Source organism: Motacilla alba, chromosome 5 (assembly GCF_015832195.1).
Source record: "Motacilla alba alba isolate MOTALB_02 chromosome 5, Motacilla_alba_V1.0_pri, whole genome shotgun sequence".
In the NCBI taxonomy this organism is placed as follows: domain Eukaryota; kingdom Metazoa; phylum Chordata; class Aves; order Passeriformes; family Motacillidae; genus Motacilla; species Motacilla alba.
Genome location: NC_052020.1, coordinates 39,138,802 through 39,166,777, shown reverse-complemented (window position 1 = coordinate 39,166,777; position 27,976 = coordinate 39,138,802). Strand labels below are relative to the sequence as shown.

Sequence of the window (27,976 nt, the reverse complement as noted above, 5' to 3'; positions counted from 1 at the left end):
GAGGACACTTAAACAAACTTCATTCACTGTGCAGTTGAATAAAAGCCTATCAGTTCTGAATTAAAATCTAGACTGTTTTTCCAGAGAAAGCCACCAACTGGTGCAGATCTGATGTCTTGTCTGCAGAATGCAGATTCTGATTGGACTGAACAGGTGTGAGGTAGCTTCCCAAAGGAATACCTGTCCCAGGTATAGTCCAGGTGCAGCAGTAAGAAACTTTTAAAATCTCTTGTGGTTTCATTCTCAGTAAGAGTCGCATCATTAATATTTCATTCAGAATGCTGAAATTATGTTTTCCAATGGTCCCGATGCAGAGCTAGGCACATTCTTAGTCCTGCTGCCCTCTGTTTCCCACATGCTTCTTCCAGCTGTAGGTAATCAGACCAAGGCAGAGGACAGATGACTAAAACCAGACTCTTCAAGATAGCTTTTTCTTAGAAAAACAAGGTCAAGAAGTCAGTTTGGTGTTATCCACAGTCCTATGAGCAGAGTTCCAACAAAAGAAGAAAGGAGGAGGGTAGAAGCAGAAGGACCCTTATCCTGGCTCACAGTCCGGGCATTGATGGCTTGACTGGACAGGTTAGAATCGGGGAGCTCCATAATCATCTGGCATCCTCTCAATATTGTACCTGAGAAAGAAGGAAAACTGATGAAGACAACCTACTCCACATTGCTCCCCTCCCCACTGTGGTGGTGCATCTACCCCCTCTTTCTTCCTCCTCAGGGCTGCACTACCATCTCAGGGATTCCTGTTAGGCCTTGGCCTTTGTGTAATGAGTTAAGTGGCGAAGCATCCCTTGAGCATACCAGGAAGCCTTCCATGACCAAGGTGAGAGCAGCACTGACTGTACTGGGAACTCCTGTTGCTGGTCTATGGCGAAGGATGAGAATGCCAATCATCCTCTGATAATCCTATCTAAGTCATGGCCTGAGTGGAATGGTAGCAATGTTACCAGAGTTTTGGAAACTCTAGTAGTTACCAATTTGGATTATGGCCAAGACGTAAAATTTATGCCTGATTAACAGCAATCATCTTGTGACCCTATAAGCAGTGGTCTTAAGTGAGGCCCTTAGAGCTTTCCTGGACTGCCATGGGCTGCACCAGCACCTCTCTCTGAGCAGAAAGCCTCTTGGTTTCAAGGCTGAGATGGTTAAAGGACCATCACTCAAGCCTTGCCTGTTGAGAAATGCAGACATTCCACGTGTTTCACTAAAGCTGAGAGGAATTTTTAACTGCTACCTTTATACACTTACGTATACGTCTATGTCAGTGTGCATGCATGTGAATTGGCTGAAATACTTTTTACTGAGTATGAATATTGCTTCCTGAAAATATAATTAAGTCACTGTTATAATTGTAGTAAACCTTATTGAATCACTTTATAAATGTTAAATTAGTCAATGATTAAGTGCTTCCAAAATGTAATTAGGACAGAGACTGTTGACCAAGTCTGGGACTAAGATTGGATGCAGCTGCACCTGGACTCCATCAGGAGTTTGGAAAGCAAAGCAATCCTTACTGAACCTTGTGACTCAATGGGAGAGTCGTCCTTTGCACTTCTGGTCTCTATGCACAACATTCTAAAGTGATTTTAAGTCAATTTTCCTTTGCCTGTTTCATCCATGTAGTAACAGAATGAACCTTGCCATTAAACTCTGTTAAAGTCACACTGCTACAATCTTATATTAAAAGCTGCTTTTGCTAGTGTACCTTTGACAGCGATTCTTCAAGTGGACTAAAGCATTCATTTGTGACACCCATGCAGCAACAGGCTTACAGGGAAACTGAACAGTCAATTGTTGCATTTCTATCTGCAGCTCAGATCCCCAGGAAGAAAAATACTACTTCTGAAAGTAAAAAGTCTTCATAAGGTTGCTGTTATTCTTCACCTTAAACTCAGCAATCAGACATCTCAAAAACTCACCATCTCCAGAGAAAGAAAAAACCTGCAGTTTTGTAAGATCTGATTTAGGATTTAAGAGTAGATCACCAGAGAAAATAAAGTTTTAGACATTTAACTTATAATTCACAGAATCATTTAGATTGGAAAAAACCTCGAAGATCACTGAGTCCAGCCTTTGACTGAATATCACCTTGAGAATTAGACCATGGCACCAAGTGCCATGTACAGTTATTTCTTGAACACCCCCGGGATGGTGACTCCATCACCACCCTTGGCAGCCTTTTCCAAAAGTTCATGGCCACAGTGAATAAGGAGAAAAGGTGTTTTGAGACAAAAATCTTTTGAGCCACATTCTAATTATAGATCAGTTAAAACTTTATATATCTATAGCAATCAAGCTCCTAATTTCCAACATGCTGCACTAGTATCCTTCTGAGTTGGTTTGGTTTTTAGTTAAGAAGCAAATTCAGTCTCTTAGCTGAGGGTACACAAAGCTACCAAACAGAATATGGAAGAAGAATGGCTCTTTTCTTCAAGAACCTCTAGAATGCATTTGCCTGGCAGTCCTGCTGCTGCTGGTAAGCAAAACTGATTTATAGAAACACTGGCTTTAAGGAAACCACTTCTTCAGGAAAAGACAAGTGAACATGTAGACTGCAATAAAAACGGGTCTGTGACCAGTCTCTTCCCAGCAGTAGCTGTACTTCAACTTCCTTGTAAACACCAGGCCCTTTACTTCAGCCTGCACCACAGACAATGAGGAAGAGAAGCACATGGTGACAGAGTCCCTGTCAGACAAGGATTGCACTGGGCCGGATTCCTTCCTGTCAGGGGGCCCTTACCTGTGCCTGGAAATATACATTATGGGCACTCCGGGGATTTTTCGTATTCTCCGCTTGAGCTCTTTATCCACTGTGGCCACAATGTAACATTTGTGCTGCAAAAAACCAGAAGGCAAGTCAGATTCAACACCAGTGAACCCTAGATAGGAGTCATGGCTGACCAAACGCTCCTAATTCAGTGAGTTCACTGAACACAAGGAGGCTGAAAGTCCTTAGCAAGGCATTACCAGGACTTGTACAGCATTTCACAGCAGACTAATAACATCCTTCTACCCATCAAAATAGACTCAAAAAATCTCTGAAACTCTGTCCAGCCTTTCGAGCTGACAACTGTCCCATCCTAAGTGCTTCTTGATGCTGTCCTATGCAACAAGAATACTCAGGGAAGAAAATACCTTACACCAAATAAAGCTGTGTTAGAAGTGGAAATGCCCCTTGGTGAGATTTTAAAGTTACTCTGAGGGGAATTTAAGTCAGTCAGTAATCAGGAGGGTTCAGGAATTTTTAGTATGTTAGCACTGTAGAGAAAACATCAGAAGGGGAATACCTGAGTGACCCTCTGCACCAAGCAGTCATCGGCGTAGGTTCCTTTGTGCATACATGGCAAGCGTTCAAACCGAGGGTCCTTGGCAATTCTGTGGGGAGATAAAAAGCAGCACCACAGCAATCAGACCAGAGAGTACAGTAACACAGCACGGAGGAACAAGAACACCCCTTTCTATGATATCTAGAACATTGTTCTCAAAACAAGGGATGGAGAAAATGGTAGACAAAGGTCAACTGAAACGACCTGCAATTTGCCTAGTTATTATAGTTTAAGTATTTCTTAGTACCAAGTTCAGGACCCTGCAACAACCTAACCACCCTCTAGTGCAGGAGCACCAGTCATAGCAAGTGTTTTTTCATTTATTTATATCAAAGTATTAAGTTCTAGAAACAGAGAAGAACAGCCTGCACCTACCTTAATGCCACACGGTACTTCTGACCTAACTTCTCTATTTCACCCATTACACAATCTGTGATACATGGAATACCTAAATGCAAAAAAAAGCTGCATTAAAACAAAGCAGTATTTATTCCCAGACCCCTACATACTGCCCACATGCCCCAGAAACATCATGGAACTCTATAATGTGTTACTTACAATGACAACTGATAATGTTGCTTTAACCATGACAGGGTAATTTTAGATTTTGAAGTTATTAGTACTCTACTTTTGCTGAGATTAGCATTTTAAAACTGTTACTTGACTGAAACCAGAGACATTGCCCGGGTTACCTTAAACCATGATTATAGCACATACTCTTTTTGCAATAATTCTGTTATCCTCAGGCAGTGGCATGAGGCTGACAAAGCACATTACCAGCACACTGGCACCGTGTGGTCTGAAGAAGCTGTGAGTGGAGCAGAAACTCACATTTGGCATAGAGACAGTCCATCATCGACTGCACCAGGTCCAGTTTGGCCTTGATGGAGAAGTTGATGAAGTTAGTGTCAACCAGGATGTGGTAAGGGGGGCCCAGCTGTGTATTATATTGGAAGAACAAGCAAGAGGGGTGTTGGGGGCTGCCAGGAAGACAAAGAATTCAAATCAGTTAATTGCATTTAACATCACGTCCAATCCTACAACTTGCACAGAATGAAATAAGGGTAATGAGCAGAAAAACCCATCAGGCCTCCTGCTGCCTCCCAAGCACAATTCTTCGGTTTGGGGCACTGCTTCTTCTTCTGACAGTACTGCTCAGAAACACCTTCAGTTCCAGCCTGCAGCGTGGCCAGCCCTCCCTCCTTCCTTCTCTCCCTCCCCAGTGCCTCGGCAGCACTTACACCTCCCGCTCCTTGATGGCACTCGGGTCCTCCTTCTTCTTCACAGGGGCTTTTGCGCGATCCTTCTCTTTACTGCAAAGAAACACAGGCATTACTGGGCTACAGCGATAAGGAAGAGCTACCGGCGGCGGAGAGACCTGGGCCGGGACCTCCTCCCGCGCCTCCCGAGCGGGACACGAGGGACGCTGCCGGGCCCCGCGCGGGCCCGGGCCCAGCCGCAGCCACACTCACAGGCGCTCATCCCGGAGGCTGATCATGCGCTTCATCACCGCGTACTTCCGCGCCTTCTTCTGCTTCCCCTGCAAGGACACGGACACACAGCCACGATGAGCTAAGGAGATCCGATCCCAGCTCACCCCCGCAGCCCGGCCCGCTCGCGGCTCACCATGCTGGCCCCGCGGGTGCCGCCGCCGCCGCTGCGCGTCCCCGCGCGTCACTGCGCCCCGCCCCGGGAGCGCGTCACCTCCGGCTGCCAGCGCCGGGCAGCGGCGGCGCGGGGCGGCCGCGGCGGGCTTGCGGCTGTCGTCGGAGACCACGGTAACCGCGGTAGCGCGTTTCCTCCCCGCCGCCTCGGCTCCCGGGGGGGGAACGGGCTCCCGGGGCGAGGGAGCTGCAGCCGCAGCCCCGCCGCGACGGGCGGCCCCCGGGGTGACGGCCCCGCTGCCGGCCCGGAGCACCCGCGGTCGGCCTGGTACAGCCGCGGCGCAGCCGGCGCGGGATGGCTCCGGGAGGGACGCGGCGGGGCCGGGGCTCCCGGCGAGCGGGAAGGGCCGGCTCTGCCTGCCCGGCGGCCTCCGGCTCTTCGCTTCGGCTTGGGCTCGGCGTGTGCGCGGCGCTGCGGGCTGTCTGTCGGGGGCACGGCGGTGGGAGGGGGCGAGCTGGCGCCTGTGGAAGGGCCGTGGGGATTGCTGGCCCCGCCGAGCCCACCGCTGCTGCGGGCTGGAGGGGGAACCGCGGCACACCAATCGCCCTCCTCCCCCTCTTGCTCTCAGTTTAGCAGAGCCGGGATGTTACGGAGCTCTTCAACCCACTCACTCGAGATTGCTGGACTGGTTTGGATTTTTTAAGAGTTAATGTAGTAGTGGTGTTGTCACGTTCTAGCTCATGAACTTCTTAATGAAAAGCAGTGGGTTGACATTATCTTTAGATCTTACCTATATTTGTGATCAGGAGTCTTAGCGAATGAGCATAATTTTAGCTGTACTTTATGCAGCCATAATGGTGTAGTCTGCAAAGTCTTTTCTGCACACGAATGGAAATGTTCTCCAAGTTCTCGGACTGGTCCGAGGCACTTGGTTTCTTGTGCCCTGTGGAGGGAAGGGAGAAAGAAAGGCCTTTCTCATGAAAGCTTCTGGGATTAGTGAGATCTTGTAGCTGTTGGTATCTTCCAATACAATCGGTTTTATCTGGTGTGCTGGTCAGAAAAAGCAGCCAATGAGGAATCACTCAGGATTTTTTTTTTCTCTCAGGAGTGGTGACCTCTGTAGAACTGTGACTGGTGCTCTGATAATGAGAAAGAAAATGAGACTGAAAGAAAAACTGTGTTTATTAGGAAAATCACAGCTGAGCTTTCTACCTGAGTGATCATGCCTAGCTTAACTGTTGGTTGAGGAAATGCAGGTAGTAGAGCTCACATGATTCTGTTCAAGTGACCCTCAGTGGTTTGGGAAGAGAAATTATTGAGGAGGAAGGGGGTGATCTGCTTTCCCTACTGATGTGCAGCATGGCGAGTGGCTGAATTTTGTCCTGGCTCAGGAAGCAGATTTGGTGTCAGGACGAGACTGGCCTGAAAGTTGCCATCTGGCTGGCTTGCTGTGTTTGAGGAGGACAGGAAGAGCTGACAGCGCTGGTGGTGGTTCATTTGCAGTGAAAAGGCCTTAGACTTAAGTGGTTGACAGAAGTCTCTGTTTTGTTTGTTTGTTTGTTTGTTTCCTCTTGCCACTGTTTTATATAGCTTGTATGTAAATGCACATGACAAATTCCATCCCTAATAAGAGAATGACTGTTTTGTGTAGACACTGACCATTGATGCAGCTTTTGTCCTTGACAGCTGATACTGGATCCTGCTTAGTGCTTTTTGTGCTGACTTTTCAGTTTTCTGTGAATGTATTTTAAAGTTAGGTTCTCATGGGCATTCCTGTTTGCTGGTTTGTGCCTGCTTTACTTAGTGTAGGAAAATACTGTCTCTTTCACTAGAGAATAGTTGTCTGTGCATGGCATGAGACAGACATGCCATTTGTGGTAGACATTTGTGCACATGGATTGAGAGAGGTTCTGCACAGAGATAAGTGGTTCTCTTATCTTGATTGGATGAGGTAGTATTAACCTGCAAAAAGGCTTTGAAACAAAATTAAAGGTTTGTTGTTAAGAGAAGAATGGCAATTTATCAGTGCACCAAATAAAATCAAGAGGCAGAGCAGATTTCCTAGGAGCTCAGTACATCTGTTCAGTATATCATGCCCCTAGCTGGTTTTGTGGCTGTAGCCACATGAATGTGCCATTACTATGTCACAGTTCCTTTTGTGTGTGTTACATTTGTGCTTCCTTCTGCAGCTGTGTTCCTCTGGCTTCAACAGTGGCAGTAATACAAACTAAATGTATTCCCATTAGTGAACTTCCTTTCCTTGCTGACTTGAGGAAGCAATGGCACTAATGCAGTCTGTTTTATGATTCCATGCTGTCTACCCTGATTATGCCAGTACCTCTCCTTGAGTCAAGCGAAGGTGAAGCTTTCAAATCGCCATTTTCCCTGCAGGTGGCAGGAGACCATCGCTTGCTCTGTCCTTGGATCAAGATTACTAAGACCTGTTGGATAATTCAGCACCTTTTTTCCAGTCTAGCTATGATGGCACCTTCTATTCCCACTTTTCAGAATTTATTTCCCAGATTTTTATGCAGCAGTTCTTAGCACAGATACCGTTTTAATTCACATCAGCATTCTGTTACGTGAGTGGCAGCGTATCTTGGATACCACCTACTTGCAACTAGGTTCTTTACCTCAATGTGTTCCAGCTGCAAGAGCACCCTCAAAGCTGCTGGCAGTGAGTAAGCTAGAAGGAAGGTGATTGTATAACAGCCACTTCATCTCTGGTGACCACCCGAGTTGGTGTCTTGTTTACCACATCATGTAGGGATAATAAAATGACGAGTTGCTGTGCTGATTAATTAACATAACTGAGATAACTGATATGTCCAGCAAGTTCAAAAATTCTGCAAAGCAGATCAAAAGATTCAGGTTCCAATAGACTTAAAAAACTGTGAAGTTTAAATGATGGATCTTTCTATGCTGGAGAGAGAGGCTATGTGACCTGTGGTGTGCCTCACAGAAGGGAAGGAGCTGTGGAGTGAAGCAGAAATAGCTTGAGTAGATGAACCCACAGAGGCAGCTGTGTGAGTTTTTTGTGGTGTGAAGAGACTGGTTCTGGAAGATGCTGGAGGGAGATCTTGGAGATTCCTAATATTGATAAGTTTCTGTGAAATTCCCCAGCTGTGTGGGGAGCACTCGCACGCCTTCCACAGACAGGCCAAGGTGGAGCAGAGTTTCATCCAGTCATTTGTAGCAGTACTGTGAAATAACTAAAATACCAAGGAACTTGCTAGGTCTGTGGTCCTTAACACACAGAAATGTATGAGTTTAGAAAGCTGATGCTTTACCTAGAAGGAGAATGAGAATTTATGCTCCGGGGACTGCAACACTCTTGCAGTGAGGAAAAGTAGAGGAAGGAGGAAAATAGATGAGTGGGTGGGACTTTCCTTGAGAAGTGGGTGAGGAAAAGATGTGAAAATCTGGCTGTTTCTGCAGTGCAAGGAAAAAGCTCTGCACAGGTTTACTGGTTGGTTTTCATGTGCATTAGAAGGGTTAGTAGAAGTGTGTAAAGGCAGCCAGATGTGTATGACTATTGGCATGGAGGGAAATAACAGCCATCTGAAGAGGAAGGCAGAGGAGAGGGGACTAAGGAAGAAGTGACAGCTGAGGTGGTGGCATGGCAGGCAGGAGGAGCACATCACATCCCCAGAAGAGGTGACTATCTTAACAGACAGCTGCCTTGGTTAGCCTGGCTCTGTTTTTTCCATTCTCACTTCTTTAGGTAGTCTGTGCTCTGAATGAGCAGATACTGATTGTGTAGGCTCTGTGTTTCTTCTGGCATGTGTCCTGGTTTTTGTGGGCTGCGTCAATCCTTGCTGTTAAATTTTAATTTTTTTTATCTCAATCCTGACAGTAAACTGTAATTTAGTGGATAGTGCTGCTGAAGCTGAAATCCCTTATAAGGATCTCAATTTCCTGAATACCTAAACCAGCAGTACCAAACCCAAAATCTAGTTTGTTTTGTGGTTCAAGAATTCTGAGAAATGTTCTTTTCTTTTCTTTTGAGGCTTGACTACAAATAGCCCTTTAAATATGGGCAAAATCAGTTTGAGAATAGTATATAGCATTTTGTTGGGTATGAAGACTTGAAGAACTACCTGATTATAGAATAGTTTGGCTTGGAGGAGACCTTAAAGATAATTTGATTCCAACTCTCCTGACATGGGCAGGGATTCCTTCCACTAGACCAGGTTGTTCAAAGCCCCATGCAACTTGGCCGTGAGCACTTCCAAGGATGAGGCGGCTACAACGTCTCTGGGCAGCCTGATCTGGTTCTTCACTACTCATATTGAAGAATTTCTTCCTTATATCTAATCTAAACCTACCCCCTTTCAGTGTGAAGTCCTTCCCTTTGTCCTGTCACTACATGCCCTTGTAAAAAATCCCTCTGATCTTCTAGTACAGTGGGCAGTTCTTCATTCTCTCAGTCCCTGCATTTGTCTTCTGTGATTTCGCTGGTGCAGCTGGAGCAGTTGCCGGTGAAGACTGAGGGGGAGAAGTTGTTGAGTACCTCAGCCTTCTCATTGTCCTGGGTAACCAGGTCTCCTTTTCCTTCTGGAGAGGGCACACGTTTTCCCTAGTCTTTCTTTATCACTAATGTACCTATAGAAAGGTTCATGGCGCCCTTGATATCCTTGGCAAGGTTTAGTTCTATCAGGGCTTTAGCTCTTCTAAGCTGATCCTTGGCTGCTGAAACAATCTCTCTTTATTCCTCCTAGGCTATCAGTTCTTGCTTCCATCTCAATGAAACCTGTGGAGGCAAGGATGTGTTTTGTTCCATCTTGAATGTGCTAGTTTCAGGAGGGTCATGTAATGAAATGAGATTGTGACAGATAGAGGTTGAGAATATGGTGAAGCTTCGCACCTCATCAACAGTGGTACTTTTATAGCACCTCTCATGGATTTGATGTCTAGTGATGCTCTTGCATCTTGCACCTCTCATGTGTTTCTGCTTGCTAGATTTATCCACTATGTAGACATCTAACGTTTCTCTCTCCTTTTTTTGCTTTTCCAGGAAAGCTAGCAAACTGCAGGCTAAAGGAAGCAGCACTGCAGGGCAACCCTTTTTCCACAAAGAGGAAGAAACTGCTGTGTTCAAGCCCTTATTTTACAGCAGTGATTCTGTGATGCAAGTTCCACAAGTTACTCTTTCTGTGATAATCTTCTCTATGGCCTCTTCTTGCTGATGTCTGTCCCAGTTCTGGGCACAAAGCGGAAGGATGCTGAAGAATGGGTACCCTCTTTTTGGCTTTTAGAACATGGGCACTTATGTAAAGGTATGTGATTGCTCTTTGGTTGGAGGGTTGGACTATGTGCCGAGGCCAGCAAAGGGGATTTGCTGGGCTAGAAAATCGTGGCTATTGTTGGGGGGAAATACCTTGTTTAAGCTTTCTGCATGCTGATGTCTGTTATTGCTGCTGTTGAGATGACTGATGAATAACTCCCCTTTTGTGTTTGTTTAAAAAAATAAGGCAGCTTGAACGCACAATGTAGCTTCTCACTAACTGAATGGTGACATGGTGAGCTATGTTGTATACATTGCTGTATGCCAATCCTTTGTCTAATTGTCACACGCGTTGCTTGCCGCTGCTCTTGTTCCATCTGTCAGCTATGTCTTATCAACCCCACAGCATGTTGTTCTGGGTGTGGTATTTTTACTACATGTTTGTTTAGCAGTCCCCTCGGTGAAAACTTGAGTCTAGATTGGTGTCTCTTAAAATTGCTGTGAACTTAATGGTGTACAAACAGAAGGTTTTAGCTTTTGTGTTGATCAGTGAGAGTTTCAGCAGAGAGGCTCCACTTCACAGAAATGAGAAGGGGACTCTTTTCCAGTTGCATTCTTAAGTTCTGTAGTAGCCTTGCGGGGCAAAAATAGATTCACTGCTGCCCTAGAAGGATTTTGTTTGTTCTGAACAGAAGAGGATGGTCTTGTCTGCAACTCTTTTATTGCATAGCTTTTTCTTCCAAGGTTGCTGGCTAAGGTTCAGCTTCCGTCCATTTTGGTGGTGACTCTGTAATGTATGCTTTCGTATCAGAGTAGAAGATAACTTCATGGCTTGCAAGTAGATGTGACAGTATGGATGAGTGGCTTTGGCCATTGTTGTTGGAGTTGGCGATCCTGCAAAAAATACCTCCTTCCTGCAGAGCCTTACCCAGAGCCTGCTCTCACTGTTTTCAGAAGGATGATATGTTGTCCTTTTTATAGAACCCTGAATATGAATGGGAATCTGTGATGGAGGTAGAACTGTTAATTGTGGCATGTTGTGCTGTTCACATATTTCAATCTTATGAAATACTGCTTTAGGGATGTCCTTGGAGAGGAAGACAAGTGATCAATAGGCTTTTTTTCTCTGAGGAACCATAGATTAAATTTAGGCCAGTGTGTGTGAGGAAGTCACTGGACTGGACTTGGCCTATTTTGTGTTCTAGATGCAGCTGTGATCCTCGGCTGTGTGTCTCACCGAAGGGACCTGATGTTTTACATTATTGGTAAGTGAAGGAAAGGCTGCCACTGTATTTGATGACCTCTCCATAGGCTTTAGAAGGGTTTCTTGAAAACCTTTGATTTAATTTTAGTTTAGAGTTTACCTAACAAACATGAAGTTACTGTCGCCCCACACTGTGCCTTCCACCTGGCAGACTTGCCTCTCGACCATTCTTCTTGATCCAAAAGTCCTGATTGGCCTAATTCCTAAGCCATCCCCTTACTTTTGAGAGCTAGTGGAGGATTGTTGCCTCTGTGATGCTTCTTAATCCAGCCATAATGTGATGTGCAGAAGTTGTCTGCTTATCTGTTTCCCTTAAAGGAATCTCTGTAGTTCTAGCTCGCAACTTGAAGGGAATTCCATGTCTCTGTTGGGATGTCTGCAAGCCTTATCTGAGACTCTCTACCACCTTTAACTATTTCCTTTGTTTGCAGTCATTTGCAGAGTTTTAAGAGACTTAATATTTTCTAACCTTACTTGTATCATAACATAAATCATAAATGTTCACACAATAGCATCTGCCTTAAACACCTAATTTGCATTTGAGTAGAATACTATTAACAGAAAGGCATCTTTGGCTGATGCAGAGGGGATTTTAGAGCCTGACTCAGCCACCTTGGCTTCTGCAACCACCCTTTGTTCTCTCCCTGCTGCAGGTGGGATCACAGTATCTGTTGTAGCTTTCTTCTTCACCATTAAGTTCCTCTTTGAGCTTGCCGCACGTATAGTCAGCTTCCTTCAGCATGAGGACCGGGAGCGCCGAGGGGAGCGAACTATTTATGACTACGTGCGAGGCAACTACCTGGATCCCCGGTCCTGCAAGATCTCCTGGGATTGGAAGGACCCCTATGAGGTGGGCCATAGCATGGCCTTCCGAGTGCATGTAAGGCAATATTTTTGTTTCCATGCAGCTTTGTGGGCAGGAACAGAGGTCTGAGTTAGGGGTGGGCTCTTCAAATGGTTTTTTTTGTTGTTGTTGTTGGGGCTAAGGCACATGTAATTGAGGATTAAGTAACTGGCAAGCTATGTTTTTATGCCTTCTGCTCTACTACAGTGTTGCAAAACTCTGTAAGTGTATACTTGAGGTTTGCACTTCTTAAAGTCTAATCTTCCCTCTCTTCAAAATCCTCTGAAGAGCCAGAGGAGATCAGGTTTGTCCTGACTGCTGCTTCCTTTACTGGGAAGTGAGTGGCTGAGCCTTGCTTTCAACAAACGTGGTGCTATCTTTTGGTTGTGCAGCTGAAGTTGAGGGTGTGGGCATTTTACCAACCCAAGAGCTGTAAAGCTTCATGGCCGCTCCCCATTAACTGCAAAATGGATAGTTATTCTATCAGACCTGGAAAAGCCTGGACTCTTGTTTCCATCTAATCCCAAAAGGTCAAGTCTAGGGGAAGTAAGCTGAGTGAACACAGAGAGTTTGGAGCTATGTGTGGAAAGTTTGAGCAGCTTGAAAGGTTTTGCTGGGTTAATGTGCCTATCTTTCTATCCCACCTTCCCATCCAGGAGGGTATCAAAATAAGAAGAAAGGTTCAGCTACGTTGCCATACCCATCCCTTTTGGGAAGGTCTAACTCCAGGGTGCAGGCAGTGAAAAAAGCTGGGGGCAAAGGGACTTGTTCTGTTCCTATTATTTAAATTTATTTCCTTCACCTTGCTGACACTTATGAGCTCCAGCCATGTGCCTTTCCACTTCATGCTTGTGTGCCATTTTCTTGGCCCTTTATTCATCAACAGTAGCTTTGCATACACTAGTTTCTCCTCATGTCAGTCAAGATGCAAACCACTTCAGGCCCCACACCCTCCCTTACTTAGAAACAGGGACTAATAGTAACTTTTTCCTGACTGCAGGCTGCTTGCAAATGGTAGGCAGGCTCTGGCCAGCAAGCTGCTGGCTCTTGAAGAGCCATGCATACAGAGTTCCAAGGTGTAATTCTTTCCTTGTAAGGAACTAGTGGTCGAGGTATGTCACCTTCTGAAATTGTCAAGGAGATCACATTGGTGATTGAGCTGCCTGTGATTTTATCTAACATGTTGTTTTCATGATGATGCTTCTTAGCAGTAAAGACTGGGTCAGCTCCTTAGATCAGTATCTTCATCACACTGTTTTCTGTAACAAATTGGTAAGAGTTTTTTCAGAGCTTAGCTGTACAAATGAACAAGATCTACTTGTTTCTCTGAAAGGGTATGACTTTACTTTTTTCCTTTTGCTAGTGGGTTCTCATGATTTCTGCTCTAATATTGCACTACAAGTGCAGATGGGAAATGCCTAGAGGCATGTTCTTTTCAGGGCATGCATGTGAACCCCGGCACAAAAGAGAATGGGGCTGTTCAATGCCCACTTGTCCTTGTTCATTTTGGAGAACACAGTCTGTGTGACAGAGCTGTCTATTAATTATTTTTCCTTTTCTAAGCTGAGGTACTTGCCCTTTCCTACAGCAACTTGTTTTCTTTTCCTCTGTGCGCTGTATGTTTTTGCTGACCTGGACTTCTCTGTTTGCCATGCAGTTATTCTATAAAAATGGACAACCCTTCCCTGCTCACCGGCCTGTGGGGCTGCGAGTTCACATCTGCCATGTGGAGTTAGCAATTGATATTCCTGTAACCCAGGAAGTTCTTCAAGAGCCCAATTCCAATGTGGTCAAAGTGGCTTTCACTGTGCGCAGGGCTGGGAGATATGAAATCACTGTAAAACTCGGTGGCTTGAACGTGGCCTACAGCCCCTACTACAAGGTTTTTCAGCCAGGTAAGATCTAAGTGGCCCTGTAATGATTCAAAGTAGATTTGGAGGTATTGGAGGCCCTTAGGTAAATGTGTTTCCAGCTAAAACAGGTAGGTGACAGGCGACAGGTTACCCTTCACTATTTTCCTCCTGCCATGTGTGGATCCCAGCATGTAAAACATACTTGTGACTGCCAGTACCAAACAAAACAGAAACTGCTTTACAGAATAAGTCATTAGTGCTACTTAAAATCCCTATCCATGTCTGTCATGTTCTCCATTTTGTAGTAACTTCTTCATAATCCACCTAGTAGTCAGAGAGTGCCTTTTGTGAAAGTATTGAGTTATTTGTATCTGAGTTGGAGATGCTGTCATAATTTGCCTCTTCTTTTTCTGAATACCCTACTCTGTTCTTGTAAGCTTCTGGAGCAGTTGATACCTTTGATTACACACTTAAAAACATTTCCTTTTTATCCATTTAAAATTTGTTTTCTTCTACTTCTGTTTTATAACCCCACTTGGCTTCTTTAATGTTACATATACATGTCATTGAAAGGACCTCTATTCATTGCTTTGCGAATAGATACAAAGCTTGCTAAAATATCCCTTCAGAAAGAAGCAGCTTAGGTTTAACCCAAATAAATTTTGTTTGGTAAGCTACATTTACATGTTTTCTTAGGTGTCACCTAGCTTATATTTTGTATGTACAGTGGGAGCAAGTTCCTGAGCAGAAAATTAGAATGGTGGAAAAGCATTTTTTAGAGGACTAGTAACTTAGTTTGCTTTATTAAGTCTCTGATCCAAGGCACACGCTGTGCACTACACCATATACTTCACTGCTCAGATGCTTTGCTTTTTTAATGTAAGGGCATAAAATGTGTTTAGATTTGATCAATTTTCAATAATATTGTGCCCCTAGTTGCTTTTCTTTTACTTTTTGCAGCTTCACCTTGGAATTTATTTGACTCTAAATTATGTTGTCTGCTTCAGGAATGGTGGTTCCCTCCAAAACCAAAATTGTCTGCCATTTCTCCACTCTGGTGCTGACCTGTGGGCAGCAGCACACTCTGCAGATAGCTCCCAGAGATGAGTATGACAATCCCACCAGCAATTCTGTGTCCTTGATAGATGAGCACAATTACAGCCTCTCCATCCATGAGGTGAGTGCAACTTCACCCCTTGCTGCTTGACTTGAGGCGAGCTGAAGAGCTCCTTTCATTAATTTGTTTTCTGTTTAGCTGGGACCTCAAGAAGAAGAGAGCTCTGATGTGGTGTTTGAGAAGTCTGTGGTGTCCAATCGGCAGACTTGTGAGGTGTTCTTCCGACTCACCTTGCACTCGAGGGGGTGTTTCCATGCCTGCATCTCCTACCAGAACCAGCCCATAAGCAATGGTGATTTTGACATCATTGTTCTAAGCGGTGAGTCAAGACCTAATCAGTATTCCTTCTCCAGGTGTCCTCTTGCAATGTGCTTTGCATACTCATGTAGCAGAGATATTTGTGGCTTCCCTGCAGGCTGGCCATGCTTACTTGCTAAAGGAAAGCCTATTCATTTAAAAATACTAAGGTAAATGAATTTGCTTCTAACAGGGGGGTCTCTGGGACCTGATGCTCTCTGATCCATCAGCAGATAAAACCAAGTGTTTTTCCCCTATTTCAGGAGGTTTACCTCTGAAATTAGGCAATTTTGAGTGCTTGCTATTAGTTGGCATCTGAGCCAGTCATGTATTGTATGTTAAGTTATGTGGAGGAAGAACGCTGCATGTAACCTATGTGTTTTGGTTTTTTTTTTACAATGCTATAATTCCTGGTTTCTTCAGGGGTCAGCCAGACTTCAGTGTGGCTGTCAAGTGGCTGTACCTTCAAGCTGGTGCTCTGAAAGGGAGGCTCCCTGTGCCTTTTTTCTTCAACTAGTCACTAACAGACAAACGGCCATCTTGACATCTTTTCATCCCACTTCTGGGTTCTCTTTATCAAACTTTCACTTGACCAGGTTTTCCTTTGCATGTATAACCTTTTCTTTAAAATCAAAGTCGCTGATTTGGTGGTGGCCTGTGCATTCTTTTTCATTCTTGTCTCCACTAGGATTTACACAACTCTTTCATATCTATTTCCCTCAGAGAATGAAAAGAACATTGTAGAACGCAATGTGTCCACCTCAGGTGTCAGTATTTATTTTGAAGCTTACCTTTACGATGCTCCTAGTTACACCAACACTCAGTGGCAACTTCCACCAGTGCACCTGAGCTCCTCCCAGCGCCGTCCTTCTACTGCAATTGAGGATGAAGATGAAGATTCTCCTTCTGACAGCCAGACCCCCGAGAAAGTGAAGAAGCCTAAGAAAGTGTACTGCTATGTGTCACCTAAGGTAGCTACCAGAAAGTTGCCACACTTGAGTGCGTGTTTAAAGCATGCTGAAACTGAAGAGCTTCCTTGTACTCTATATCTTAGCTCCAGATTCAGATGCCTCAGATGTGGTTAAAAAAAAGTTTGCTTATGGCATACACAGAGCTTGTGACTGAGAATAATGTTAAAATGAGCCTTGGAAGTTTTTGGAGTGTGTTTTAGAACTTGAAGTTTTAGGATTGTGTTTTTAGATTTTAGGATCTTTCTTGGTCTGATCCAAATCCTACTGGAAATTTTCTTGCTGATTGTTCAATAGATACTCTGTTTGCCTTTGCTCTTCTCAAGTCAAACCTGAAATTCCTGTTCTCAGTTTCTGATGCCTATAAATTTCAACTTAAGAGAATCTCACCTTCTCAGATTTTATGTCTTTGTCCTGTTTCTGGAATGTTTTGTTGAAAAGAAAAAGGGAAAAATGGTCAGAGAACAAAGAGTAAATTCTGAAGTAGAAGGAACAGGAGAAACTGAGGGTTCTCTTATAATAAGAATATGTTAACAGTAACTATTTTCTATTATTATTGCCTAAAAGCATTCAGAAACTAAAAAGAAAATTCCTCTAAATCTAATAATGCATTTAAATTCATTTTGTTCATCTATCTCTTCAAATGTATTCTGAAAAATGCAGTGATAAATACTAAAGTGAAAGACTAATCCAGGAATTGCTTTCTTGCCAAAGGGAGAAAGAGGGCTGTGAAACAGTTGCAGGATGGAGGGAGCTGCTAGAGATTTCTATATCTGTGCTGCACATGGCTCTAAGAACTGATTTGAGTGCTATGTGCTTGTGAGCTCAGCATCCTTTCATCCTTGGTCTATTGTTTTGAACTTCCATACTCTTTTCCATTGCATTACCTGGTAAAGTAGATCACCAGAAGTGGGTGCTGCTAGAAGCTCCCTTTAGGTGCCAAAGTTGTTCATGTGATTCTTAGGCTTGAATAATTGTATCCCTGGATGTCTCTATGTATAGAAATAGAAACAGCAGAAAACTGTTACCATGCTGCTATTTTAAAGAGTTGCTGCTCATATTTGGCTTGCTTGTGGACAAATGCTGATTGTCAATTTTTCCAGTCATTGCAGCTAGGAAAGGTTTGTGCAGGAAATGGTTTTCTTTTGTCTAAAGATGCTAAAATTAATCTTAACTTGCTCTCCAGAAGACAGGAGTTGTGCAGTTAGTCAGTTGTTCCAGCAGAAATACACTGAGAATAAAGTTCTGCAAATCACATGGATTTAGAAATTGCAAGTGCTTTTTAAAAGATGTTTAAAATGATCATGAAAACTGGGGAGCGGTAGGAGTAGTCCATTGGTGTGACTTTTGGTAAGACCTTTTTGTCAGTGCATTACAATCTTGTCCTGAATTCAGCTTCTCAAGTGTTCTTAGGATTACTTTCCAATTAGCCTGGTGACGTTGTGCTGAGCACAATAGCTTACTGCTGTAAAATCTGTGTCGTGCTGGCATCCCACATGCTTCATAGATGCACGCAGTGAAGTCTTACTGACAAGTTGCTTACGCTTCTGTGGAGCTGTAAAGCTTTTCTCAAGTATTGTGCCAAATGCTGCAGAAACCTGTTCCTGGGGTTGCAGGGAGGTCTAGCCTAATAGATCTGTCCTCTGCCTCATGTGTTTCAGGGAGAGCCGTTAACAGATGTGTGGCATTTAACTTTTTTTTTTTTCCTTGTGGTTACTCAGCAATTCTCAGTGAAAGAATTTTACCTGAAGATCATTCCATGGCGCCTTTTCACCTTTAGAGTGTGCCCTGGCACAAAGGTGAGCCTCTTTCCTTGTACCTGTCACTGCACCTCCATGTTGTTAGCTTGTCATCTTTGTGAATCACAGTCGGTTTTTTCCTTTTGAAGAGAAGGGCTTCCACCCACAGAACAACATTGTGTGGCATAAATTTCAACTCTGCAGTTCTCTCTTAGAGCATAAGTTTTGCTAATATTTGTGACTAGGTGCCAGTGTTATCATTCTTTCCTGCCTTTTGGCCCAATGCTAGGCAAAAATCTTGATTCCTTTGCATTTTTCTTGGTTATTTTCCTCGTAACCTTCCTAAAATGCTGTGATTGTGTCCATTGAAGCCCTCAGAATTGTGTGTGAAGTTTAAAGCAGCTTCCTAAATGGAGTCTGGATGCTTGAAATAGTTTTCCTGTTAACTGCATACAGGTCGGGGAGCAGAGAAAGTCTTAAAAGCACAGGTGGTGTTGCTGTGTCTGCTGAACATACTGTGCATTCTGCATGATGGGTTTACCCTTTCTTGCATCTTTTTGCTGCTAGTTTTCATACCTTGGTCCTGATCCTGTGCACAAATTACTGACACTGGTGGTGGATGATGGAATCCAACCCCCTGTGGAACTCAGCTGCAAGGAGAGGAACATCTTGGCAGCCACTTTCATTCGCTCTCTGCATAAAAACATAGGTAAAGGGACAGTGAGGTGGGTACAGTAGTCAGGAAGTTAGCACTTGGGTCTACTGGTTTCCCTGGGGAATAAAGATTGCTGGCACTGAATGGCTTCTGATGAGAACTCTGGTTCTTGGAGTATCATGCTCTGTTCCTATTGGTGCTTCCAGTGAATGTACTTCATCGCAGCAGCTGTTCCTTTTCAGCTTGGCTTCTCTGTCAGGCTCTTTGAAAGTGCACCTGTGAGTATGAATACCAGCAAGATTAATTGCAAAACTACCTTGAGGGTGCTGTCTCTAAACCTTGCCGTGGTAAATGCACTTTTGGGCTGTAAAGCCGATCTGTGCAGTTAATCTTAGGAATGCTCTGTAGATGTTTGAGGTGTTGACATCTCAGGCCTCACCCAAATTGTCACTCTTCTCAGGAGGCTCTGAAACCTTCCAAGACAAAGTGAACTTCTTTCAGCGAGAGCTGCGTCAGGTGCACATGAAAAGGCCTCATTCGAAGGTCACGCTGAAGGTCAGCCGCCACTGCCTGCTGGAGTCGGTGAGTGAATGAGTCGTTTTACCTTAGCCCAGTGCTTCCTGCATCCTTCTTATTCTGGCCAGTGCCTAAAGAAGTCCAGACTGGAATGTGCTAGGGCAGCTGTGCTGAAAATGGCTGGTCCCTCTGTTTCAAGGCAAATGCCAGCAGGCAGCTTTAGAAGGAGTTGTTAAACGTAGGAAAGGACTGCTCAGGGAGGTTGTGAAGTCACCATCCTTGGAAGTGTTCAAGAAATGCCTGCGTGTAGCACTTAGTGCCATGATCTATTTGACAATGTAGGGACCAGTCAAAGGTTAGAATTGATGATCTTAGAGGTTTTTTTCAACTTGAGTGATTCTGTAAAAGGATTCATAGCATGCAAAAGCAGGACATCTACTGATGCTACTCTGTCCCTACCTTACATTGGAACTCGAGGCCTGGAGAGAGGCTGTCTACCTGGACTAGATGTGGGAGCAGAACATAAAGCTCCTGAATCTTTATCTACTGTTTTTGTGGCACAGAGCCATTCAGCAAGATAAGCTGTCAAGTCAGATGTTCCTGAGCTGCATGCAATGAAACTCTTGCATCAACAGGCTACTAGTAGAGGTTCACAGTGATGGTGAAATATTCTGTAGAGTCCCTTAATAAAATCTTCACCATGTCTGACCTGAACTGTTGTGTTTCCAAAATAGAACTTAGTCATTCATATAGTGCAGTTCTTAAGGGACATTCTGAATACTTCGTATGCTGGAAAGGCAGTTATCCTGACTTATTGTTCCCCTCTGTGTCTCACAACATTAATGTTGCAAAGATGGAAAGAACATTTCTGAGAAAAACAGGAGTGGCTGGGATTTCCCTTGATTTATACTCAGTAAATGTGTGTTTCAGAATATTTTCTGCATGTACCAGCTTGCAGTGTTTATGAGATTATGTTTCAGTTAATAGCTTGGACAAAATTACTTCATTTCTAAACAATATTTCCATGACTACTTTTTCCTGTTATTTTGGAAATTTCTGCACTGTCTTGAGCATTGTTACAGTCTAGTAAGACAAAATAAATCAAGTGCCATAATAATGATGATGATGATAATAAAAATAAATATAAGCTCTAGTGACCAAGGTTGATAGGCACAGTGAATGTGCTTAGTCCAGAGGTGTGAGTAGCATGATGCTCCAACCTGTTTGAGGATAAACTAAGCCAAAACTACCTGTATGACTGAAGACTACCATGTAGCTTTTTAAATTTTCTTTAATTGGAGTCCAGAATCAGGGCACTGGAAATTTTAGACACTTGGGGTATTTTATTACTTTTTTGCATCGTGACTTGCTGTAAGTATGAACTCAGTAATTCTCTTCAAGCTATTTTGTAGTGCTCTTTGAAACATTCCTATTTTAAATCTAATTCGTGGGCTGAAAGTGCTTTTCAGAAATTGCTCCTTCCCACAGGCATTTTAATACTTCAAACAATACTTTACTGCAGCCTTGAGAGTGATATTTCTGTGCTAAGACCTCACACTGGTTTTAAGATGAGCTGTGTTTTATGTGGGTAATGTCTCATAACAGAAAATGAGGAACTTGCTTCTGTGGCTTTGTCAGATGAGAATTAGGCTTTAGGCGTTTCTAATTTTTACTTTTATACTTGCAAGTGCTAGGCTACTGGGGTTTTGTGTTTGCCCATTCACATGTACAGGACTGCATATTGGGTATGGGGTGCCAAGCAGTAATGGTTGTTGCTATTTTCTTCTTCTGTTTTCCAGTCATTTAAAGCAACACGAAATTTTTCTGTTTCTGACTGGAGCAAAAACTTTGAAGTGATTTTTCAGGATGAAGAAGGTGAGTTTTCCTGTGAATAGAAATGCAGAGGAAGCAGAAGGAATGATGGCGGAGTAGTTTTAGTCTGAAAATCTGGTTTCTTGTAGTATGTCTGTTCTTTTGTGGCTCTTCAGCCCTTTGATTTTCTCACAGATGTTAGTGAATTACTCTGCTGGTGCTATTCTAGAGCTACTTCACATGGGGATCAGAAGCCTTATGTAAATCCTGCCCCTCTAGCCCTAAAAAAAAACCCCAAACAAACGAAAAAACCAACTAGGAGTAGGTTTGGGAGAAGAACCTATAGTTTTGCAGTCCCTGCTTACTGCCACGTTGCTACAGAGCTGTTCATTGTGATGAACTCTTGTGTTGGGTAATACTGAGCAGCATGCATGAAACTCTTGAACTGATGACCCAGTTTGGATGACCAAACTTGTTTTATTTTGTAGCTCTGGACTGGGGAGGTCCACGCAGAGAGTGGTTTGAGCTCATTTGTAAGGCATTATTTGATACCACCAATCAACTGTTTACCCGCTTTAGTGATAACAACCAGGCCTTGGTGAGTCTGTAGTTCCTATGCTGAATGCACAGAAATGTTACCATTGATGGTTAAACAGCGCTGCAGTTAAGTGGTGTGCTACCTTACTCTTTAGATTGCCTTCATAGTCACTTCCAGTGCCTTTCTCAAAGCTTTGCTTAAAGATCTTAACGCACTGAAGTGTCAAAGAACTGGCTAGATGAGCAGTAAAGGGTGGCAAGTCACTGGGAAAGGCTGGATTTTTGGGCAAGAGGAGGTGACATCAAAGTGTTTAGAGGTTTTGTTGGGTCTGAATATTTCAGAATCCATTTCTGCTCTCATACAGCTTCTTTCCCATGCATGTGAAACATGTCATGTTCTTCCTACACAGGCTTAGGCATTTTATTTCTATTGCTTGGCTTTGAGGAGATTACGCTAAAGCTCCTTGGCCAGCTTGAGAGATGTAGCGAGTTGAAATGGTCCCATATTTGCTATTTGTGCTAGTCAGTCTGGTAGCTGGATATTTCATTTGGCTGCTTCTTTGCAGGTGCATCCAAACCCAGGGCGTCCCACGTATTTACGACTCAAAGTCTATGAGTTTGCGGGCCGCCTGGTGGGGAAGTGTCTTTATGAGTCATCTCTGGGAGGGGCTTACAAACAACTCGTTCGAGCTCGCTTCACTCGCTCCTTCCTGGCTCAGATCATAGGACTTCGTATGCATTACAAGGTAAAGTGCCCAGCCCTGTCTGAAGCCTTTGTTGGCTTGGGGAGAAGTTGAATGTTGGTGTAGTAGCACACCCAGAATTCTGGATAACAGTGTAAGGGTTTTTTTGTCCTTCCTTCTATATCCCTGCTTTCTTATTCTTTCACACAGTATTTTGAAACAGATGACCCAGAATTCTATAAATCCAAAGTGTGCTTCATACTGAACAATGATGTGAGTGAGATGGATCTGGTCTTTGCTGAAGAGAAGTATAGTAAAACAGGACAGCTGGAGAAGGTGAGGGAAGCAATTCCTGAAAGTGGGAAGGTTTAACCTCTACTACCTGCAGCAGTGGGGACTGAGAACTCTGATATGCCCCAGAAAATTGAGCTTGCTCTGGGAAGTAACTCCTTTCTTGGTTTTTTTGTGGATGGGAGTTCAGGTTTGAGGGATGCTACCGGTCACACTCATGTCAAGTGTTCTGTTTTCAGGTGGTAGAACTAGTGGCAGGAGGGGCTCAAGTACCAGTGACCAATGAAAACAAAATCTTGTACCTAAATCTGCTTGCCCAGTACAGGCTGGCGAATCAGGTTAGAGAGGAGGTGGATCACTTCCTGAAAGGTAACATGCTGCCTGCTCCCTGCTCCTCTCTGCCTTTATGTCCCAGGGCATACCACATACTGCTCTTCTCTTCCAGGTCTTAATGAGTTAGTTCCTGAGAACCTCCTGGCTATTTTTGATGAGAATGAGCTTGAGGTAATTGCTGCCTCCCTAAGCAGCTCTACGTTTACTTCCCCTCCTGTCTGACAAATTGAGTGCTTTCTGGATCTGGGAAAAAGCTAAAATGTTTCTTGTCTGAGGACTTTAAATATCTGCAATTTGCACAGTAGCTGTTGCCTTGTTTCCTGGGCTCCTGACTTTCTGACTGCCGTCTCTTGCCTTTCAGCTGCTTATGTGTGGTACTGGAGATATCAGTGTCTGTGACTTCAAGGCCCATGCTGTAGTGGTAGGAGGATCTTGGCACTTCCGTGAGAAGGTAAATGAAAGGGTTTCTGCTTCCTGCTTCTTGAAACCAGTTATTCCCAATACAGCAGAATTGGTTGGAATTTAGTTTTTCAGAAGGACAAACTGAAAAATCCAGGGGTCAGGTAGGACTGTACACATTAGGATATAATGTTTCCCCGTAGAGAGATCCCTTCTGACTGACTAGAGCTGATGCTTAATCAGATACCAGCATGTAAAAATTGTCAGCAGTGGTCTCTTTAAAAAAATCCACAGCTCTAATTAAGAACAGTTCAGCAGGGAGTCAGGAGGAGTTGGTGGGAATTACTGCTAAGAAAGATGTTCATGGTGATATACTTATCTCTAAGAGATGCTTGAAAAACATGTTTGCGGCCCACATGTAGTGTTTGGAGTTCAGTGCTGTGGTACTACTGATGTAGTAGCCTAAATTTGTACCCTCTAATGGTTCTCATCCCTCTCTGCATTTCCCAGTGGGAGGGGTATGGGAATAGTAGCAGCTTTGTTTCGAAAAATAATGGAAGCTGCCAAAACACCCCAGACGAAAACAGATAGAAACTTGTATTTTCAATCTATAAACACTGGGATGGTTCCACTTGCCTGCAGAAGTACCAGATGATGTGAAAAACTAAAAAATTAACATAGTGTGAGAAGGAAGTGCGCTTTCTGCATTGTAAACCTAGCTCATTGCCTATGCAGGTAATTCTAAAAATAAAATCTCTGTGGGGAGAGCAGAAGCAGAAGAAGCCTTTCTGCTTTAAGGGAAAGGATTGGAGGGAGATAGTAGTGTGGGACACCTCTTAACTGATTAGGAACTATGTAATACTTGCCTCTATGTGTCACCCTGGTGAAACAAATCAAGTCTAACTGTTAATAGAACACTTGCTTGTGACTGCAATTGACTGGTATTCTTGTAAGTTGCTGATGCGCTTCCTTGATTTCCTGGGCTGACCTGTCTTTACCTTTGCTGGTTTGTAACAGGTAATGAGGTGGTTTTGGACTGTGGTTTCCAGTTTCACACAGGAAGAGCTGGCCAGGCTTTTGCAGTTCACTACTGGTTCCTCCCAGCTGCCCCCAGGAGGGTTTGCTGCACTGTGTCCATCTTTCCAGATCATTGCAGCTCCAACTCACAGTACTTTACCGACAGCCCACACTTGGCAAGTATCCTGGGGTGGTAGGACTTTCTTCCTTGTGCTTTTGGGAATGGCACCCGCCAGTTGTGGTGGGCAAACAGTGTAACGTGTGTGATGCTTGTGTCAGTCTATCTAAAGGCAGCTAATGGGGGTGGTTTCCTCTCAGACCTAGTTTGAATGGAATTTTTCTTTTTTTTTTTTACAGTTTTAACCAGCTGTGCCTCCCTACTTATGACTCCTATGAAGAAGTGCACAAGATGCTGCAGCTAGCTATCAGCGAGGGTTGTGAGGGATTTGGCATGCTGTGATTTCCCCTTCCCAGGGGACCATTTAGCCTCTCAGCTCTTTGTGGCAAGACGCAAGTTCAATCCTCTGCTTGTTCTCCTTCCTTTTACTTGGGCAGTGAGGCAAAGCAAAGACTCCATGTAAAGGAATTTGTCATCCAGAAGATGTCATGTGGCCTTTCTGTATCCCAAATATGTCATCAAGAGCTCATTTTTTTCCCTTTTCCTTGTTCTCCCTTTGGTTCAATGTGAAAAAGCAAAAAGACTGGTGCATTTGTCAAGGAGATATTGCACTTGATTTCCATGCACCCTGTATACCCATCCTTCTGTGAGAAGATGAAGTTCATAAGCAGAAGTTACACTGAGGTGCAGGAGATCTGCTGAGCTGCCTTTACTGTAGCTCTCTAGAGGAAGAGGGAAGACCAGCATGGAGCTCTGCTGGAAGCCTTGGCTCATAGGAAGTTGTAGTAGCTTCCTTTACCCTGGCTCAACTCCCCCAGTGATGCTCCCTGATATCTCACTATGATTCGTGAGGGGAATAGAGTTGTCCATCCTTTCAGCACCTGACCCAGAAGGGTTTCTGGTTCTCCTTCTCCATCTTGCTCTGGATGCTGTTGTTGCCTGTGCCACAGAGAAAAAAGGCCAGTATCCACTGGAGGGAGTAACCCAAAGAGGAAAACAATCTATTTGGAGCACAAGTGCTGGCCCTGACAGCGATCCTGTACTACCTCCGCCAGGGTCTGGCAGCAGAAGCGCCCTTCTCCAGCAGTGGCTGGCAATTAGCTTCTGCAAACTAACTGGAAGAGGAGTTTCTCCTCCATTGAATGTTTCTGACAGTTGATGTTGCACAGGAAGCTATTCCATGCCCTTGCCTTCTTTTCCCTTCCTCAGGAGAGAGAGTACGGGCATGAGTGTGATCCCTTAATGCTGAGCACCAATGCCTATCCCACATTCACCTTCAGGGTATGTATGTTGACAGGTCAATAAGCAGCTACATTGTGCACTGTGCTTGCATTTGTTGTTGGGATGATGGTACTGGGCAGAACATGGTACCTCCACCCCAGCATCCCACAGGATCTTGGCTTCTACCTCTATCATGCAGCAGCCTGAGGCTTCTCTTTTTCTACTGCATTTCAGGCAGAGTGTCCAGGGAGTTGCTGGTGCCTGGAGAGCAGCTAGATTTCTGCCCTTCCAACCTTCTTACCATCTTTCTTCATTTTTCCTTTCCACACGTTCCATTCAGTGCTGTTAGCTTTCCAGCACAAAATGTTAACTAGAATTTCACTTAAGTGGTCACTCAACAGCTTGCACCCACCATTGTGGCTTCTCGGGAAAGGAGTGAATAGACCAGAATGAGAAGTAAGCTTATGACTGGGGTCTGTTGTAGTTGGCAATCCATTCAGCCCTTCCCAGGGAAGTAAAGGGAAGGGGAATCTGGGAACCTTGATGAGTTCTTCAGTGAAGGAAAATTCAAGATCTTTGCTTTCTACAGTCTACAAATAAGTCAAAAGCATGCAGGGGTCATAGTGGGAGAAATGCATTGCTACTACCTGCAATGTAAGCTTTCACTGGATTATGGAATTGCTGGATGTCTTCCAGAATGGATTCTCAGACTGGCATCTCTGAGTTAATTTTAGAACACTGTATTGGATAAAATGTCACATCATCCTCTTCAGTCCCCTTCTGCTGTCCTCAGGCTGATCCGGTCAGACTTGAGCACAGTATGGATATTTTAAGTTAACTCTGTGTGCTTTTCAAATAAAGCTTAGTTGAATTGACTGGGAATTTGTGGAAACTATTCTACATCTATAAAATGTTTTTAAGGAAGCACCTTAGTCATTCTTGGGCTGAGTGTGTTACTTCTGTACAGAAAAAAAAGCCATTTTGGTGCCAAAAAGCAGTCAGCTGAACACTGAGACTACTCAGGGGGATTTCTTTGCCTTGTGAATTCATTCCCTCACTGGCACCAAGGTGCTGCGAGGCTGCCAGCTTGATAGTTGCCACTGTTGTGCTCTGACAGATCACATTAGTAGTGGCTGTTCTCCCTTTTTTAGTGCAGGCTGCATCCTGCAAGGTTCTGACCTTCTTTGGCTGGAGAGTATTGGTACCATTTTCTTTATACTGCAGGTGGCTTCCATGGTCAGTAGAGTTACAGCTCCTGTGTTCACCATGCCACCACTTCAGTGCTTTCCCAGGGGACCGAGAGGAGGTGGTGGTGCTCAGTTTAACTCAAATTTGTTGGGAGGCATGGCTTGGTGTTTTTCCCATATTGTAGCCTCACCTCGTTGAGGATGTTTTCAGTCCTGTAGCTATGGGCCAGCTCTGACAGTGACATCTCCCTCAGGTATCCCTTCTTCTCTTGAGCTGGCCTTTTTTTATTCTGGGGATGCTGACCACTGAGTGGACTTCTACTGGAAAGAGCTCCTAAATGCTTCTCATTTCATTGCAGCTGGCACCCAGCACTTCCCAGCAGCTGTGACGATGCCAAGGACTTCCTTCTTAACACGAGTGCAGTCAGAACTGGGATGGGTATTCTTAGTCAAATAAACCCATCCCCTCTGTGTGCACAGGCCCCTGGGCTGCCCCATGTTCCTGAGTTCCACCACAGTATTTCTAAACTTATCTCTAGCTTTACTCCCTTTCCCAGTACAGTCACTTTTAATGCTGCCCTTAGTGCTGGCAGTGGGGATGTGCTTTGGTCACTTATACTGTATGTTACTTCTGGCAGAGGCTCATTGCTTCCCTTTTTTACTCCTTATTTATTGCCACTTAATAGAGGCTGTTTTGTGGAAATCATTAGGATCCTGATACCATCTTAGACAGGTTCTGTGTTTCCTGAAGCTGCTTTGAGGTGCAGGGGGCCTGGCTTCAGCCTGCACCTGCAGGCCATATTGCATGTTTATAGAAACCAGGAGCTGTCCATGATACAGGTCAAATCCTACTTCCCTCTGGTGAATTTCTGGCAGAGTTCAGCCAAAATTTGGAAGCCTGTGGTTGTAGTAGCTGATTTTGTAAATAGTTTGTATAATAAATAAAATATTTTAAAAATGA

General features: G+C 44.2%; 2 protein-coding genes across 4 annotated transcripts; one reads left to right on the top strand and one right to left on the bottom strand.

Annotated features, from left to right (window-relative positions):
* Nucleotides 1–3: 3 nt before the first annotated feature.
* FCF1 (FCF1 rRNA-processing protein) lies at nucleotides 4–5,016 on the bottom strand. Its single transcript, XM_038138621.1, has 8 exons — nucleotides 4,959–5,016; nucleotides 4,805–4,872; nucleotides 4,574–4,645; nucleotides 4,164–4,312; nucleotides 3,708–3,780; nucleotides 3,294–3,381; nucleotides 2,747–2,841; nucleotides 4–629 (listed from the first exon to the last, which is right to left on the bottom strand). The coding sequence occupies exons 1-8, from the start codon at nucleotides 4,959–4,961 to the stop codon at nucleotides 581–583; spliced, it is 597 nt and encodes a 198-aa protein (XP_037994549.1). The 5' UTR covers nucleotides 4,962–5,016; the 3' UTR covers nucleotides 4–580.
* Nucleotides 5,010–27,976, top strand: AREL1 (apoptosis resistant E3 ubiquitin protein ligase 1). 3 transcript variants are annotated; one of them, XM_038138617.1, is made up of 20 exons: nucleotides 5,010–5,110; nucleotides 9,955–10,216; nucleotides 11,370–11,429; nucleotides 12,082–12,278; nucleotides 13,930–14,167; nucleotides 15,133–15,302; nucleotides 15,381–15,561; nucleotides 16,263–16,510; nucleotides 18,229–18,306; nucleotides 18,814–18,955; nucleotides 19,362–19,483; nucleotides 21,217–21,292; nucleotides 21,718–21,827; nucleotides 22,333–22,512; nucleotides 22,660–22,785; nucleotides 22,980–23,109; nucleotides 23,186–23,244; nucleotides 23,435–23,524; nucleotides 24,490–24,665; nucleotides 24,847–27,976. In XM_038138617.1, the coding sequence occupies exons 2-20, from the start codon at nucleotides 10,126–10,128 to the stop codon at nucleotides 24,947–24,949; spliced, it is 2,577 nt and encodes an 858-aa protein (XP_037994545.1). In that variant the 5' UTR covers nucleotides 5,010–5,110; nucleotides 9,955–10,125; the 3' UTR covers nucleotides 24,950–27,976. The 3 variants fall into 3 exon arrangements, with proteins under 3 accessions (XP_037994545.1, XP_037994544.1, XP_037994546.1); XM_038138616.1 differs by having other exon boundaries at nucleotides 12,082–12,308; XM_038138618.1 differs by lacking the exon at nucleotides 11,370–11,429 and having other exon boundaries at nucleotides 12,082–12,308.